The 15,465-nt window shown below is 37.1% G+C and overlaps 1 protein-coding gene across 4 annotated transcripts in view; it reads right to left on the bottom strand.

Annotated features, from left to right (window-relative positions):
- HEATR1 (HEAT repeat containing 1) overlaps nucleotides 1-15,465 on the bottom strand; it is a 39,514-nt gene that overhangs the window by 9,562 nt on the left and 14,487 nt on the right. For all 4 annotated transcript variants that reach the window (XM_075043212.1, XM_075043213.1, XM_075043215.1 and 1 more), the window contains exons 18-31: nucleotides 13,788-13,971; nucleotides 13,368-13,516; nucleotides 11,234-11,426; nucleotides 10,519-10,691; nucleotides 10,009-10,176; nucleotides 8,914-9,156; nucleotides 8,024-8,155; nucleotides 7,503-7,609; nucleotides 6,256-6,399; nucleotides 5,357-5,475; nucleotides 4,968-5,089; nucleotides 3,400-3,528; nucleotides 1,762-1,992; nucleotides 892-1,018 (exon numbers count right to left, since the gene is read on the bottom strand). In XM_075043212.1, coding sequence (XP_074899313.1) covers nucleotides 892-1,018; nucleotides 1,762-1,992; nucleotides 3,400-3,528; nucleotides 4,968-5,089; nucleotides 5,357-5,475; nucleotides 6,256-6,399; nucleotides 7,503-7,609; nucleotides 8,024-8,155; nucleotides 8,914-9,156; nucleotides 10,009-10,176; nucleotides 10,519-10,691; nucleotides 11,234-11,426; nucleotides 13,368-13,516; nucleotides 13,788-13,971 — 2,221 coding nt within the window. The remainder of the gene's footprint in view (nucleotides 1-891; nucleotides 1,019-1,761; nucleotides 1,993-3,399; nucleotides 3,529-4,967; nucleotides 5,090-5,356; nucleotides 5,476-6,255; nucleotides 6,400-7,502; nucleotides 7,610-8,023; nucleotides 8,156-8,913; nucleotides 9,157-10,008; nucleotides 10,177-10,518; nucleotides 10,692-11,233; nucleotides 11,427-13,367; nucleotides 13,517-13,787; nucleotides 13,972-15,465) is intronic.

Below are 15,465 nucleotides of genomic sequence, written 5' to 3'. Positions count from 1 at the left end.
TTTTATGTGAAGAATCTTCCTTTTTCTTGGTGCTAAAGCTATGGTGGTACACTGGCTACAAACACAAGAGACTTTTGAGGCAGGACCACATACATTGTGCGTCACATATTTGGGAAAACTGCTTTCAGTGTCATGACCTGGTCCTTCCTGGCTGAGAAAATGTATTCAAACAACAAATACAGCAAGTCCTAACTTAAAAAGAAGCAAACAACCCTCACACACCTTCCCCAATGCTCTTTGAAATAACAGACTGGGAAAGTATTAAAACATATTGTTTAATTATTGCTCCACTATACTGTAGTAGAAAGAAATGAAACCTTGAAAAAACCCAGAAATGATTGGTAGTCCCTGTGATCTTGTCTGGTATGAATAACAGCTTTTTATTTCAACTAAATGATTTACTGTATCTTCTAAATGAGAACTATTGTCTGATTCTAAGTGCTCAAATTAATCTATAATTAAAAGGATTAAAAAAAAAGTAATCACGTATCTTAGCCATTTTATTAAAAAAAATATTCACTAGAGTAATTTGGTATGCCTTAGATATTAGGTATCCCCTCCATCCCTAGAGGAGTAATAGAATCACAGAATGGTTTGGGTTGGAAGTGACCTTTAGAGGTCATCTAGTCCAACCTTCCTGCAGTGAGCAGAGACATCTTCAACTAGATCAAGTTGCTCAGAGCCCCATCCAACCTGACCTTGAATATTTCCAGGGATGGGGCATCTACCACCTCTCCGGGCAACCTGTGCCAGAGTTTCACCACCCTCATCATAAAAAAAGTTTTCCTTATATCTTGTCTAAATCTACCTTCTTTTAATTTAAAACCATTATCCCTTGTCCCTTGTAATAGGAAGGTTTACATGCACTTGCTGGCTCTGTTTTGTGGTTACCTTCTTTGTTCTCTGGCAGCTCTGTCAAGTACTGGATTATTTTCATCATGCTCTGGAACTGAGAATGTACATTAAATTCACAACAGATGGAAATCCAAAATTCAGTGTCTGCTTCCAGAACAGCATCCTGTTTATGGTTTAGAAATAAAAAAAAAAAAAAATATCAAGAATTAAAAAAAAATTACTAGTAACGATAAAAAGACTCAAAACTCCTCAGTTTTTTGTGAAAATGCTGTGGTGAGCTGGATACTGCCAGGATTAACACCAAAGGTAATAGCAGCAAGATCTTGGAGAGAACCTAGTTCCAAAGGTTGTAGAAAGAGATTAAATTGCTACAGCAAAGACTGTATCTTCTCACCAATGTTCCTTTAATAATTCTTCTAGTTTTCCCCATAAACCATGCTTTCACCTAACCCAAGGGCCTGTCTACACAAAAACATAATAGGGTTTTTATCTTGGTCTGTACAGGAAGACCAGTATAATAGAATCACAGAATCGTTTACGTTGGAAAAGATCTTTAAAATCATTGAGTCCAACCATCAACCCAACACCATCATGCCCACTAAACCATGTCATGTTTCACAAACAGTTAAAGGAAAAAAACCAACAAACCAACTTTAAAAATATTGAAGCACTTCACAATTAGATTATCAGCTCTTCAGGTCAAGGATTGCTGTACAATATGATCTCATTTATTGTTCAGGCTCTAGGACAAACCAGTATTGTATCTGCAATGCCAAGCGTAGTTGACATCACCATCAGGTTCTGCTGCAGCACAAGCTCAGAGCTCGCTACTTTTTTTAGCATAACCTAGGGGCTTATCTTGCACCTTCGTAAAGGCACGACCATGAAGTTGACTAGTCTTCTAACCTTGTCTGTGCTTGACGTCGCAGTCACAGTTTTGGTCACGTACTGCTCAAACAGCAGCACCAGGAGAACCCAGAGGAACTTGTCTCCTCCCACCGTAGTGATCAGCTGGGCCAGGATGGGCAGGCGGCGGTGCTCCGGCACATGGGGCAAGGCATCCACAAACACACGGATGATCTTTATCACCACCTCTTCCACACTTCCCGAGGACTCTGACAAATCACTGTCTTCAGCCTGTGTACAAACAGGTGCAGCAGTTCAAACAGATTATCACAGATGGGTGTAAGTTCTTTCTTGTAAATTCAGAAAATGAGAGAAAGCACTAAGTGCCTGATAACAGCATTACCAAAACATCATCTTAAGGAAAATATAAGTGCTCCAAAATAAACAGTTTTCAATCACACAGTTCCTTTTCAGTGTTTAAGGAAGATACTTCAAATAAAATTAAATAAAAAAAAAGAAAAAAGAAAAGAAGAAAAAAATGAAAAAAGAAAGAAAAAAGGAAAAAAGAAAAAGAAAAAAGAAGGAAAAAAGAAAAAAAAAGAAAAAAAGAAAAGAAAAAAGTTACTTGGCATCAGCTGAAACAAGGAGGACATTTTCAAGGGAAAGCAATGCCACATCCTTCTGAAAACTTGGCCTGTAAGCCTGATAGTTAGGGTCTTGGATTCAAGGGCTTGGTAAAAATAATAAAAGTAGGCTACATGATCTCAGGTAAGTAACATTAGGCTCTCCTCACATGTAATGACTGTGTGTGCCAGAAATAATTTGTCACAGAAACTTATGATAGCTGCTATGAAAGGTTTTAAATAAATAAAAAAAAAAAAAAAAAAAAAAAAAAAAAGGGGGAGAGAGAGACAACAACCTGGTTTCTCTAACAGAGATCTGCAAAAGGATACAAAATGTGTATACATATCATTAAAAAATACACTGGAAAATCCCCAGCCCACTGTTAGAAGAAGAATTTTTTTTTCCCCAGTTCATTTTTATATAGGAAATCTGTATGGCATTTTTCATGTTTAAATCTATGAATGACTCTAGAATTTAAGATTTATTAGGTGCAAGTGAAATCTGACTGAAGAAAAAATGTCCCCTTTGAAAAACAATGATGTATTTTTATTTTGATTTATAACCATTTATCTAAGATGTCCAGACAAAAACAAGAAAACCCACACAAACACCAGCTGGAAGAATAAAAGCATTTGTCAAATATTTATTTTACCTTTCCACTTCCTTCAGACCATGTCTACTATTGATATGACCATGACATACTATTATAGGACTAATAACCTCCTTCGTATTTCCAGTGGTGGTTCTACTGAACTTGCCTACTATTTTTATGATGAAAAACCTGAACTTAAAGTATGCTTCAGGTCCTCCTTAGGTCTAGTTGTCATACAGTTTTGGCTAAACCATTTATAAAGTGCAAGAGCTCATAAGATTAAAAAGAAGCAGTAGTGTGATGCTAGTTGGTCAGATGAGGAGTAGTCTGTTAGTATAGTTATATATAATATAATATCTATCTAAAAATAATCCTAGAATAGGCTACAACTTGTTCTACCACTGATATTCTACACCATTTACTCTACTTTATTAATAATCTTATTGTTCACTTGTTCCTTTCCATTAAGTAGACAAACTTACCTGTATAAGAGCAGGAATAACCATCTGCACTGTCTTATTAATTACTTGGAACGTGTAAGTATCATCCAGACGCAAGACATTTGCTCCCATGAATGTAAAAATGGGCATAATGTTATGGAGAACCTTATCCTGGAAAAGAAGACAGATTAGATTAGTTTATTTTTTGAAATGTGCTGCTCTGCATATTACACCTTAAGGCATTTCTCCTTCCCACAAATGCCACTAGATTCCTATAAAAGAAAATGAGAATCATTAGTATCTTCCAAAATCTCCATTAAGCTAATTTTAAATGTATAGTGTCCTGTAGAGCTACTTACTATGTTATTGTTAGAGTTCTAAGTATTATTTAGAAACCAAGATATACCTCTAAGCAAGTAATTAAAGAGTGGAAATTGAGAGTTTAGTCTGATGAAGTACCTTGTATTCTTCAACTCAGTGCCATAGTAATATGACAAGTAAAATCAGCCATGGGGAGATTTGCAGAAACACAAATTTGAGCGTGGCACAGATTCCAGTGATTTTTGTAACTTTCCCACCCACCCTTCTTATATCTGTAAAACATCTGCAATATCTACAATCGTACAATGGAAACCATCCATGGTCATTTTAATTTTGGTCTTTTTTGGGGGCTAGACTGTAATCACAGTAATTAAGAGGGCTGGATTAGAGGTGTCACCTAGCTCAAGAGTTAGTTTCCTAGATTTTGCCAGAACTTAGAGCAAGAAGTTATGGGCACATTTTTTATTCAGTTTTAGTGAACTGATGGAGTGTTCTAGATTTAAAAAGAGAGATAAGACTCATACAAAATATTTCATTGTATTCTGACCTTGAAACTCTTGTAAGAACCAATATTAATGTAGAATAAAAGCTGAGTCCTATAGCAGGTGATGGTAGTAAGATGGCGACAAAGAAAAACAACCCCAACATTAAAAAAGCCAAATCCTCCACAGATTTGTCAAAAAACATTCCACTTCTGCCTTTTGGGAAAAATGCTATCTTTCCAAACATGAGGAGAAAGTACTGAGTTTGATACATCTGGATACATTTTGCAGCTTTTATAGTTTCAAAGCAAAATGATCTTAGAAGAGTGTGCGTACAGTCAAATTTCAATCCATAGCAGAAAAGGTCTTTTTCTTGGTCGATTAAAATCAGACCAATCTCGTTTTATCATCAACTACAACTACATTTCTCAGTGTTGTACAAGATAGGAACTCGTAAGAATACATGTGCTATCGGGCTAGATGTTTTCTCTCATGTATATAAAAAAGCAGGGGAAAGAAGAAACAATGCATGAGAAGGTGAGGCACGGCTGTTGTCAGAAAGCTTCTTTGGTTTCTAATACACTTCATTGCAAGTCATAAATGACTAGTGACCAAAGCATCAAGACAGAGGTTTGTTTTCAAGGAAAATGGAATAGAAAGCCCTAAAAGAGCAGGGAACCTATAAATTTTGCCTCTTGCTCCTTTCAGAAAGTTTCTCCTCACAGAAAGCTCTGTACATTCTTCACTCTTCACAATATTTGGGACCTGAAGAGAAGAGCCGACACATACATTTCAGATACTACTTACGGGAAACATGCCAGCAACAGCACCAAGGAGAAGCAGTGCATGGTGGTGTGTCTGGGGCATTTTAGAAATCCTGATGCACTGAACTATCACTTCCACGTTGAATTTTTCTTTGTCAAGGATATCTGCAAGTAAAAAATATTCACTGCTTAACACTTTAATGGTCAACCACGTAGGAATAAACAGTACACTCAAGCACTGGTTTCAATTTGCAAACCATACCTAAGGGATCGCCAAAAAATGATTAAGAAGGCAAACTTTTATGCCCTAGAGAGGAACCTATCTCTCCTCAACAATACAGCGTAGACTGAGAGAAGAAAAAAGTTAAAGACCAGTGTTTTAATGCTGTACTGGTGAGAGAAGTACCAAGAAATGAGTCTGGCAATTTTTACCTGCTGGGATCTTGCTGCCATCTGAAGACAATTTCTGACAGATGCTTAGCAGGCAGCTGAGGATTAGCTGCTTTGTATATTCCATATTTTCTTCTTCTGATGCCATAGGTTCCAGACACCTATACATTCAGGAAAAAAAATAGAGAATGAAAAAGGAGACAGAAAAACAAGTGACCAAACTGCATTTTAAGATACAAATAAAAAACTGCAATCTTCATTCTACAGAAGTTCTAAATTGAGGCTTCTAAAAAGTGCTTGCCAAAAATTGTCTCTTCTTTTTTCTTTTCAAATACATCACATCACCTGGTCTAATAAGAAACATTTATCAAAGCACTGTCAAAAGTATAAGATGATTACATGAAATATGATTGCCAGTCTATGTAAAGGCAAGTCATAAGGAAAAAAGGAAAAATACCCAATTAATATGTAAACTTTCCTAAGTGCCTGCAGACAGGTCTGGCAGGAAAAGCGATAGTTTTCTTAGGTTGCACTGGATGAAGGCTGTTCCACAGTGTTTTGGGAGGAATTTTAAAGCTTAGAGTATTATCATAATAGCTCTCCAGAAGACACAAGTCCTGTCAATTGTGCCAGTTTTAGCATAGGCGTCATCCTTCTTAGCAATCTCAAGCCCTCCACCTGAGAAACAAAGTCTTCACATAAGCTACACATCAGGTAATAATCTTAAAAAGCCCATCACATTGTTTAAAGGGCCAAAAAGTCATAACAACTTCCTGTTCCCCTCATCTGATTTGCCTAAAAGAAGTTCAAGTAAAAAAGGCAAGCTAAGCTACAAAACGTGGCAACAAAGCAGAGAGAAAGTAGCCCCTATTTTAACGCTTTACAGTGTCTGCTGCTGAAGAGAACGCTCAAGGACTCATGTGTTATGGAGGCACGATTACCGGCTCAGCAGGTTAAAAAGCGCAGGTACCAATGCCTGTGGTCGTCTAAGTTTCTTCTTATGCTGCAGTAATTCCAGAATAAGCATAACCCTCTGCCAGCTGAATTGGCTTGTTTCTGGTGCCAATTCTGCATCTTGAGGCTTTCTAAAAAGATAAGACAAATAAACAGGATATGCATTTGCAAAGAAAATAGTACAGTGTTTCAGGGAACAAACACACACATAAATAAAAAAAGAAAAATTTTCTTTCACATAGTAGGATCTTTTACTGCTTCTCCTGGGAGAGATGGCAACGTGTGGGCTTTTGATTGAAGCAGCAACACATTTTAAGCAACCAACAGAAAATCCAGACCAAACCTGAAAAAACAAGCAAGTATAGCATGCCTTTGGTGTAAACAAAAATTCTACACAATGAAGCAGACTTCTGTGGAAAAATAATAAGATCTATTACCAAATAACTGTCCAAATGCTGATCTCCTTGCCATCCAGGAAACTTGCATCATCAGAACTACTTGTTGTCTAACCACTGACTATGCAGGTGATGGGGGGGCTGTGCAACCATGTGTGTTTATAAACTCTGACAGACACAGTTTACTGATGGATCGATCTCATGGGTGATGATTGTTAAAAATGATCAAGTGAAGGAAAATAAGAACAGCTATTCTAGGTCAAACCAAGAAAACCAACTCAATAACCTGTTTCAACAATGGCTGACAGCCGATGCTTAAAGAGAATAAGTAGTTGACAAAACAGCTCCTTCCTTAGGAGAGTGGAGAGAAGAAACAAGATGAAGAGATCTAAAAATTAATTAATATTTCAACATTTTAACTGAAAGAAAATACTGTTTATCAGTCAACTAACAGGAACATTTTGATGAGCATCTGTAGGCTTCAGCCACGTGTATGTAATTCGTCCATACATCTTTATTACTAACCAAGTTTAATACCTACAAAAATGAATCTTGTTCAACTGTGTCAAGGCAGATTCTATAAAAGCAAATGTCAACGTTAAAGCTACTGGTTTTTGTTGTTGTTGTTGTTTTTTTAAAATTTTTACTATAGTTCCATCAGTTCTCAAACAGCAATATGAGCCGGCTTTCTCTTGCCAAAGTAGCTCAGAGTTATTTTACTGTGCAGGGGAAAAAAAGAAATAAATGCTTATGCTTTCAATACAAACTATGCAATGTAGCAAAACAAGAAGCATTTTCCAACTGTACAGATAATGTTTTTGGGTTTCTAGTTATTTTACCTCTGTTGCTGCATTTTCTGCCTTCTAGTTTGCTGAACAGTGGCCAGACTTTTGGTCTTCTCAGGAGGCTCCAGTTCTCTGACAATCTGCTCAGCACACACTGAAATCTGAAACAAAGAACAATAATGCAAGTACCAATAAAAAAAGTGTCGTATTGCACATCTATGCCCCCTCCTTTCTTTTAAAACGCATCCCTTTCATGCACATACGAGTACATAATCCACATATTCAAGTCATATCCCAGAAAATGAAAATCAGCACAGCAGAAAGAAGTGACTTCTGCTGAATTCATTCACATAGTATAGTAAACAACTGATGCATGGCTTTTAAAGAAATACCTTCTAAAAGCAGTCATTTAACAAACTTTTTATGCCATTAGCACAATTATATTACATGACAAATAGTTTCCGATTCCTTTCATGCTACGAATGGTACAAATGATGAGTGTTACTGAATGTAGCAACATAGAACCACCGCAACAGGTTTGAACATATTTCTGTGTTTTGGAGTTTGTTACTTACCCCTTTAAACACACTGCTAATTGTCTGGGCACAAAGTGGGTTCTTACAGTTTAACAGTAAGTCAAACAATACTTTTAATAGCTTCTGTTGCACCATTCCATCTGACACAGCTGCAAAGAATGGTTTAGTAATCTACAAAAGGGAAAAAAGAAAGGATGCAGAGAGGTTTACTGTAAAAGGTTAACAAAATCACAAGCTATGGAACTTAGGTATGTCAGGTTATGTATGACACACCCAATCACACACACACGTGAGTATGAACATATATTGTAAAAATTTGCATATTAACTATGTATTTGTAGATATCCAGGAATCCTTAGATGCAAAGCACATACTTCCGAAATATCCATCAGACATACCAATTCCCAAAATTTTTCACACAGTTTGCCTGGTGGGGGGGAACAAACTTGCTGTTGCTAGCCTTTGGTAAGTATATGCTAATACCTGGCTAATAGAAGGCCTGAATTTGTAGCTTCCTTCAGATGAGACTATTTCTCACCTGCTCTATTTTCTTGACAATTTTCCCTCAGAAGAAAAACATGAAGTAAAGCTCCTGCCTGACTGACAAAAACTAAGGACAGTGGAACAGTAGTATCTGCAGGTAATGATACAGGTATTCAACTGCATGCATATACAACAATATTTCTATTCTGTACTTGTCAAAATGCAAAAATAAGGCAAGCAGCGATTTCTGCTTCTGGTAAGTTTAATAAAGTTTTGCAGCCTGTTTAGATGTTTCAAAGACACTATGGAGACCTTGAAAACTTGTACTAAAAGAAAGACAGGTGAAAAGCTATGGGCTCCTTAACACAGAGAGTCCTTTTAAATCCAATCTTAAACACCGCTATTTGCTTTAAGCATAAAAATAAAGATCTTTCATAAAGCCATACCTGCCCAAGTGCGGTGATCTGAAATGGTGGAATTTCTTCATAGATTTTCTTGGCAGCATGCAGACTTTTGATAAATAAATCTAGACTCTGCTGATTCTTGCACAAGAGTGTTGCTGAATATTCATTAAACTTTCCAAGGATGAGATGCAGGAGAACAACTTCATCTTTCAACATTGCCTCAGGTTTCTTAAAGACCTTCTCTAGCAACCGGTCTAGTACAGGCAAGAGGTGAGAAAGAATCATCTGCAAACAGAGGAAATTCATAACAGGAGTTTTTATCTATTCTCATTTTAACAAAATTCCAATAGCACAACTTCATTTCACTGCAACATCCCCTCTCTGGTAACATACTGCATCCAGTATTTTATGCAACGACTATTCAAGAGGAAAAATACAAGACTTATTGTGAGATTGGCACGAGTACATGCTCATCTGCTGCCTTGCTATTCTCCTTGGCAGAGTAGTATTTCATATTTTTAAAGTACAGAAACAAGACAATTTTTTTCACCAATTTATGACTGCTGTCTTCTACAAAACCTAAATGTGGGGCAAGAACGCTCATCCTCTATGCAGTTCACAATCCTTTCAAGACACATACAACTGAACATTATTAACATTCATAATTTCATTCATTTTTTGAACATTGAACTCATGTATTTTCCAGCACTTAGACAATTCTGAATATACTAGATAAGAGGAGTTTAATACCTACAAATAAAATTGATAGTACTACCTAATACGTTACAATTCTGTACAGAAAACTCTATATTTACTGATACCTAACCAAGGTAATAAATTTCTTCTGGAAGAATCTTCTTCTGAAGCAGCCTTTTCAGTAACATCAAGGGAGTTTCCTTAAGAACTCCAGTGCAAAATTCTGCAGCCCTTACATTCCTGGATGGAGCATGCAAATATTTTGTGTTTCATTAAGTCACACTTTGCAGCACTACTGCATATTATTAGAGGTGTCAACTTAATGCCTAATAGTCTAATACATTATGAAGTTATTTAACAGTATTATTACTAAATTAAATTTGATTTCAGCATTTCAATCAAGTGCAGAACCCATGAAACAACTAGAAAAGTGGCACTTACCTCACCATGGACTTCATGAAGAATTTTCATTAAGTTTCTTGCAATATATGATGGGAAAATAGGGTTCTGTACGCAATCAAGTATGCCTTCCAAAGCCTCCAACAATTTTTTCTTCTGGGATTTCTGTTTTGGTTGTGTCTCAAGCTCCTCAAATAGAGTTTCCATAATCTAGTTCATTAACAAAGCAGAAATTAGGTTCTCTCCCTGCAATAAAAATGCTTTAAACCAATGTTTATTCAATGCTTTCCTAATAATGCAATAAACGTGCAAACAGAATTCTTCATCTGTAATTAAACCACAAGTTAATACCTCTTATTTGACTGATATTCTCAATTCTCTGTATGTAATAAATCACTCGAATGTTTTTATAGTCCTTTAAAAAAAAATAAGTCTCCTATAGTATACAAAGACAATGAACTTTCCCAGTTAACTTGATTTCTTTTAGAAAAGATGGGAGCCCACAGCAGCAGACAAAACATGTATTAATGTACACCTTAATAACAAAAATACCTGTGTCATGTATGTAGGGTCAGATATGATCTCCTCTGTCTTTTGCTCCAAATGCTGAAGAACAGGATGAAACAGGGACTCCTTTATCCCTCTCAAGGAATGGAGGCAGTTGAGAGCAGCCCTTCGAACTTCACTCACAGGACTACCCAAGTTAATTAGCAAAGATATCACCACTGCAAAAAGAGTGAGGGAAGGAAGGAGGAAAAGACAACAGAATAAAGCGAGTAGTTAGAATTTTAGCATATCCGTCCCTGAAGAGGCATCAACTTTCCTTTGGAATTAAAAAGTCATCTATTTTCACTATAAACCTCTAGATGACACAAAACCAACATGAATCTCATAGATCCATGGCTCTGAACTTCACCACAGTCCTTATATTTGTGTTTAAGCACAGAGAGTTCCTGTATCGCTACTGACTGCCATATCCTTACACTGCACAGAAAGTAAGGTGCTGTAACTGATTGACTTCTTCAGCATAGGAGCGTGTTTCTTTAAGACTTCTAAGATTTTAAAAAAGTGGTTTCACCTACTTTCAAGCTTGGGCTAGTAACTGCAGCAGTGAATCAGCAAGAAAGACAGCTGTCTCAGCCTAGTGCAGCTGATCATAAATAACTATAGATACCCTTCATGGTATAAAGTATAGTAAAATTGCACAAAATTAAAAAATACTGTGATTTAAGTCTTAAGATGTAGGACAGATACTGTTTTACTTTACCCGGAGATGATGGTGATAGCAGCTGTTTCTTTTTTTGGCATGTCTGTGATTCAAGCAGTGCATAGCCAATATATAGAGCTTGAGTCTGTAGCATTGCATTGACTTCATAGTTCAGATGATTTGAAAGGTTATAACTGTAAGTCCATAAAATTGAAAGGAATTTGAAGAGAACCTCTGTATCTTTTAGATGTACCTTAAATTTAACAAAAAAAAAGAAAGAAAAAAATCACTTATTTAATAACTGTCATTTATTTGGCAAACTACTACTCACAACATCTGATAAACCACCCAAATCAAAGGAGTACACAGAAAGAGAACTAAAGAGTCAGAAACAGTGTCTTTTGGGACAAAAAAGTTACTGAGTAGATGCTTTTGAGTAAACAGTACTTGCATGTGTATACAAGTCCACATGTTGTTTAACAGCTGGCTTATTTAGTTTAATAGATAACTTGTCACCTACAGGTATGTAAATAAAAGGGATTTTTTTTTTAAATCATAACAGACTGAAAACACATCTGTATGAACATTTGCATAGTATGTGAACTGTGCAAGAAAACTGTTACATGAAAAGTAACGAACTGCTATTTCCTGTTTTGTGCAGCAGTAATCTTAACATTAAAAATGTTCTAAGTAATCCCTGACTTTTTCATCAATCATACAAAGTAATTTTCAGAAGTCTATAAACTAGCATCTCAGAAGAGCTAGGCATTGAATTTCCTTGTACAGCACAGCTTTCTGTGATGAATATTCACGCTAAACTTTATTCTTAGAATTTGTCCTGGATTGGCTGTATAGGCTTTACAATAGAGCATGGACCAAAATTAACAAACTCTGAATCATAAATGTATCACTGACCATCGCAGACACAGGTCAGAGTGCCTTCTCCCACCCCCAGAAGTAATCAATTTAAAGTTCTTGCTTACTACATGGTCTGGCAATAGCTAGCATGCTTTCTGTCTGCAAGATGCTCTCCGGAATCCTAGGAGCTCTTCATTCATCAAACAGGAGTGCCCACTCAACATCCCGCAGACTGAACACAGCTTGCCAGAACAACTGATACAGCTTCTCACATACTCTTGCCTAGTCTCTTTTCCACCAAGATCTAGGTCTAGTTATATTAACTGTTCTGGAGCTAGCAAAAATAACTGTCTTGTCCCTTTCAAATTAAACACCCTCAAAATTGGAGACCAGCAGTACTCCACAAGTGAAAGAAGCAAATTATTACTGCAGCTGTTGCCTTCACTAGGTCCTAGAACATTACTAACCCCATTCCACAAACTCTCTGTAGTCCCTCCTCCAACCTTCTTCTCTTCTTCTGTGCAGTATGACCCAGCTTGCTCAGTCACAAATCCCACCACAATAACATCCTTCCTCCCCTGCTGACAAACTTTAACTAGCCAAGCACTGAATCCATCTCGTTAACAGCTCAGCATCAGTACAATTTCACTAGATCTTGGAGTGACTTATAATTAGACAAAGTTATACACAAGTATTAACACCAGAAACAAGTTTTGTTATGAAATCGTTGATATTCTTTTCTTCCCCTGTTTGTGTTTGTCACGTGCTGTGTTCTTGATGAAACAGCATCAAATTCCAGTAGCAGCAGCTTTGTATCAATTACTTGCTTCTCTTCTCCTGAGAATGTAAAGTCACTACTCCGTCATCTAAAATCCAGACTGCCAAAATCCCCTCTTCTCTTCGCAACAATGTATCTCTTGATGTGGGTGAAAGAACATGAGATGATGTTATAAGGAAACATGCAATGTCTTCTAAAAGTCTTCCTTTCAATTTTTGTATTTAAAAACTAAAATATTTTGCAGAGCAACTATTTGCTTTGCTCCCAGATAAGACCAAAACTTTTAGCTCAAACTTCCAAGCTCTTATCCTGCAAATCAGTGTTTTTACCTTTGCCTCAACTGGTCCATTTATTGTTTTTTTTACTTTAGTTTTCTATGACATTTAATTAGGGTTAACTAACCAGCTGAAGCTTAGACTTTCATCTGCTCACAGTACTAGCATGCCACAAGCAGTGCAGCATGATCAGTTCTCCATTTTTCTCAGGTTTCCTTAAAATTATGTAACTGTGTAATAGTGGATGACTAATAATTCAGAGCAACAAATACAAAAATAATACCTTGAGTAAGAGATTCATCAATGCTCTGTACTGAACAGCATTGCTTCCCTCACTTGCTCCACAGACAAGTAGGTCAAATAGTCCCAAAAGGAGGTGCAGGTAGTCTTGGCTATCTTGATTCAGAGATTCGGGATTCCACCACGTTTCCTCTAAAAAATAGAGGTTATAAATAAGACACAGTGGATGTATATGAACACCTCTGGAAACCAAGAGAAAACAGACATCTCTAGCTAAAAGAAGACAATACATGTGGCCGATTTCACGTTCACAAGTAAGTAATCTTTACAGACCTCAACAACGACAAAAGAAGAAGGTTAGGGAAACAAGGCTTGCTTATTTCCAACAACTTCTGAAGATAAAAGAATTAACCTTTTGTCTTCACTTCATTGATATCAAGACAGTCAAAACCTTAACACCTACCTTTGGAAAAGGACAGAGGAGGTTTTAGGCCATTAATGAAGTTTTTCAATAAGAACAGGAACATAGCTGACTCCTCTGCATGAGCAGTCTGATCACTGTTGAGCTTATCTATACATGCAGTTAACAAGTCCTTAGGCACCAAAGTATCCTCTATTGTTTCAACAGACCAATTGAGGGGAGTCTCCTGTGAATGAAAATTCATTTTAATGTATACTGTCACAATTTCATGCAACAGAAGACAGAAAATTAGCACTACAATTCAGTAATATTTAATTTCCAGCCTCAAAAGAGGTATCCTTATGAAGTGAATTACATTTCTGATTTTACACTTGCATCTGCAGTTTTAAAACCTATGCCAACTCTTAGTACCGTAACTAACAGTGTACTTAAGTAAGGTAACAAAAGAGTAAAATACCATTCTCTCTAAACTATCTCTTCAAAGGGATTAGAAGTTACTCACAGCATTTTGTGGATATTCAGTTTAATCCCTTCATGAAGCTCTGTTCCAGCAACACAATCCATTATCTTTCAGATATTTGTACATATAAAAACTCTTTAATGGAATAATCTGAGGTCAGAGTAACTAATTACCATGTATTGCTATATGTGTGTGTGAGGGAATGCACACACAGAAACACAGCGCTGCTCATGTGGGTTTCTTATGCGTGAAAAAAAGAACAAACTGTTTCAACAACAAAATAAATCAAGAAAATCCCAATGGGAAATATGCATAAAAATAGAGCAAAAAAAGGTAGTGGAAAGATGCAGAAATACTCTTTCTGAACATTGTTCCTGCCCCTGTGATGGCTTCTCCTTCTGCCTCCATGTTATCCCACTCAACAAGTCTCAATACAACTGTTTATGGAGCTGCACAATAAACCAAAACCCATCCAATTCAGGAACAACACTTTCAATATTGTTGCAAGGATTTGCCTGAGGTTGCAATTCATAGAATCATAGGATCACAGGATGGTTTGGATTGGAAAGGATCTTCAAAGCTCATCTAGTCCAACCCCCCTGCCATGGGCAGGGACACCTTTCACTAGATCAGGTTGCTCAAAACCTTGCTGAATCTGACCACGAACACTTCAAGGGATGGAGCATCCACAACTTCTCTGGGCAACCTGTTCCAGTGCCTCACCACCCTCATAGGATAGAATTTCTTCCTTCTATCCAAGCTAAATTTACCCTCTTTTAGTTTAAAACCATTGGCCCTTGCCCTATCACTATAGCCCCCAGTAAAAAGTCTCTCTCCATCTTTCTTATAGGCCCCCTGTAAGTACTGGAAAACTGCACTAAAGTCTCCCTGAAGCCTTCTCTTCTCCAGGCTGAACAACCCCAATTCAGCCTTTCTTCATAGGAGAGGTGTTCCAGCTCTCTGACCATTTTCCTAGCCCTGCTCTGGAACTGCTCTTAGCATAAGTTCTTTTTCATACTCAGCTGCATTTCTTCTTTCCCCTACTGAACAAGCCAGTGAAACCTTTACTCAATGACTAAAAACGCTGATACTCCTAAGCCAGACAATGACACATGATGCCACAGGGTAGCTGGCAGAAAGGCTCCAAACTTTGTGCCAAGGCCACAGCACTGAAACATTGCATCAGTTGGTGGGATGCTAGCCTAAAGCTCTGGAATTCTTAATTTTTTAATGCAGACTCACTACAGTGGTAAAATGCTA

The sequence above is a fragment of the Buteo buteo genome, chromosome 12, assembly GCF_964188355.1.
Source record: "Buteo buteo chromosome 12, bButBut1.hap1.1, whole genome shotgun sequence".
Classification (NCBI taxonomy): Eukaryota; Metazoa; Chordata; class Aves; order Accipitriformes; family Accipitridae; genus Buteo; species Buteo buteo.
Note: the sequence above shows the minus strand (reverse complement) of the source record. Positions and strands in the feature narration are given on the sequence as shown.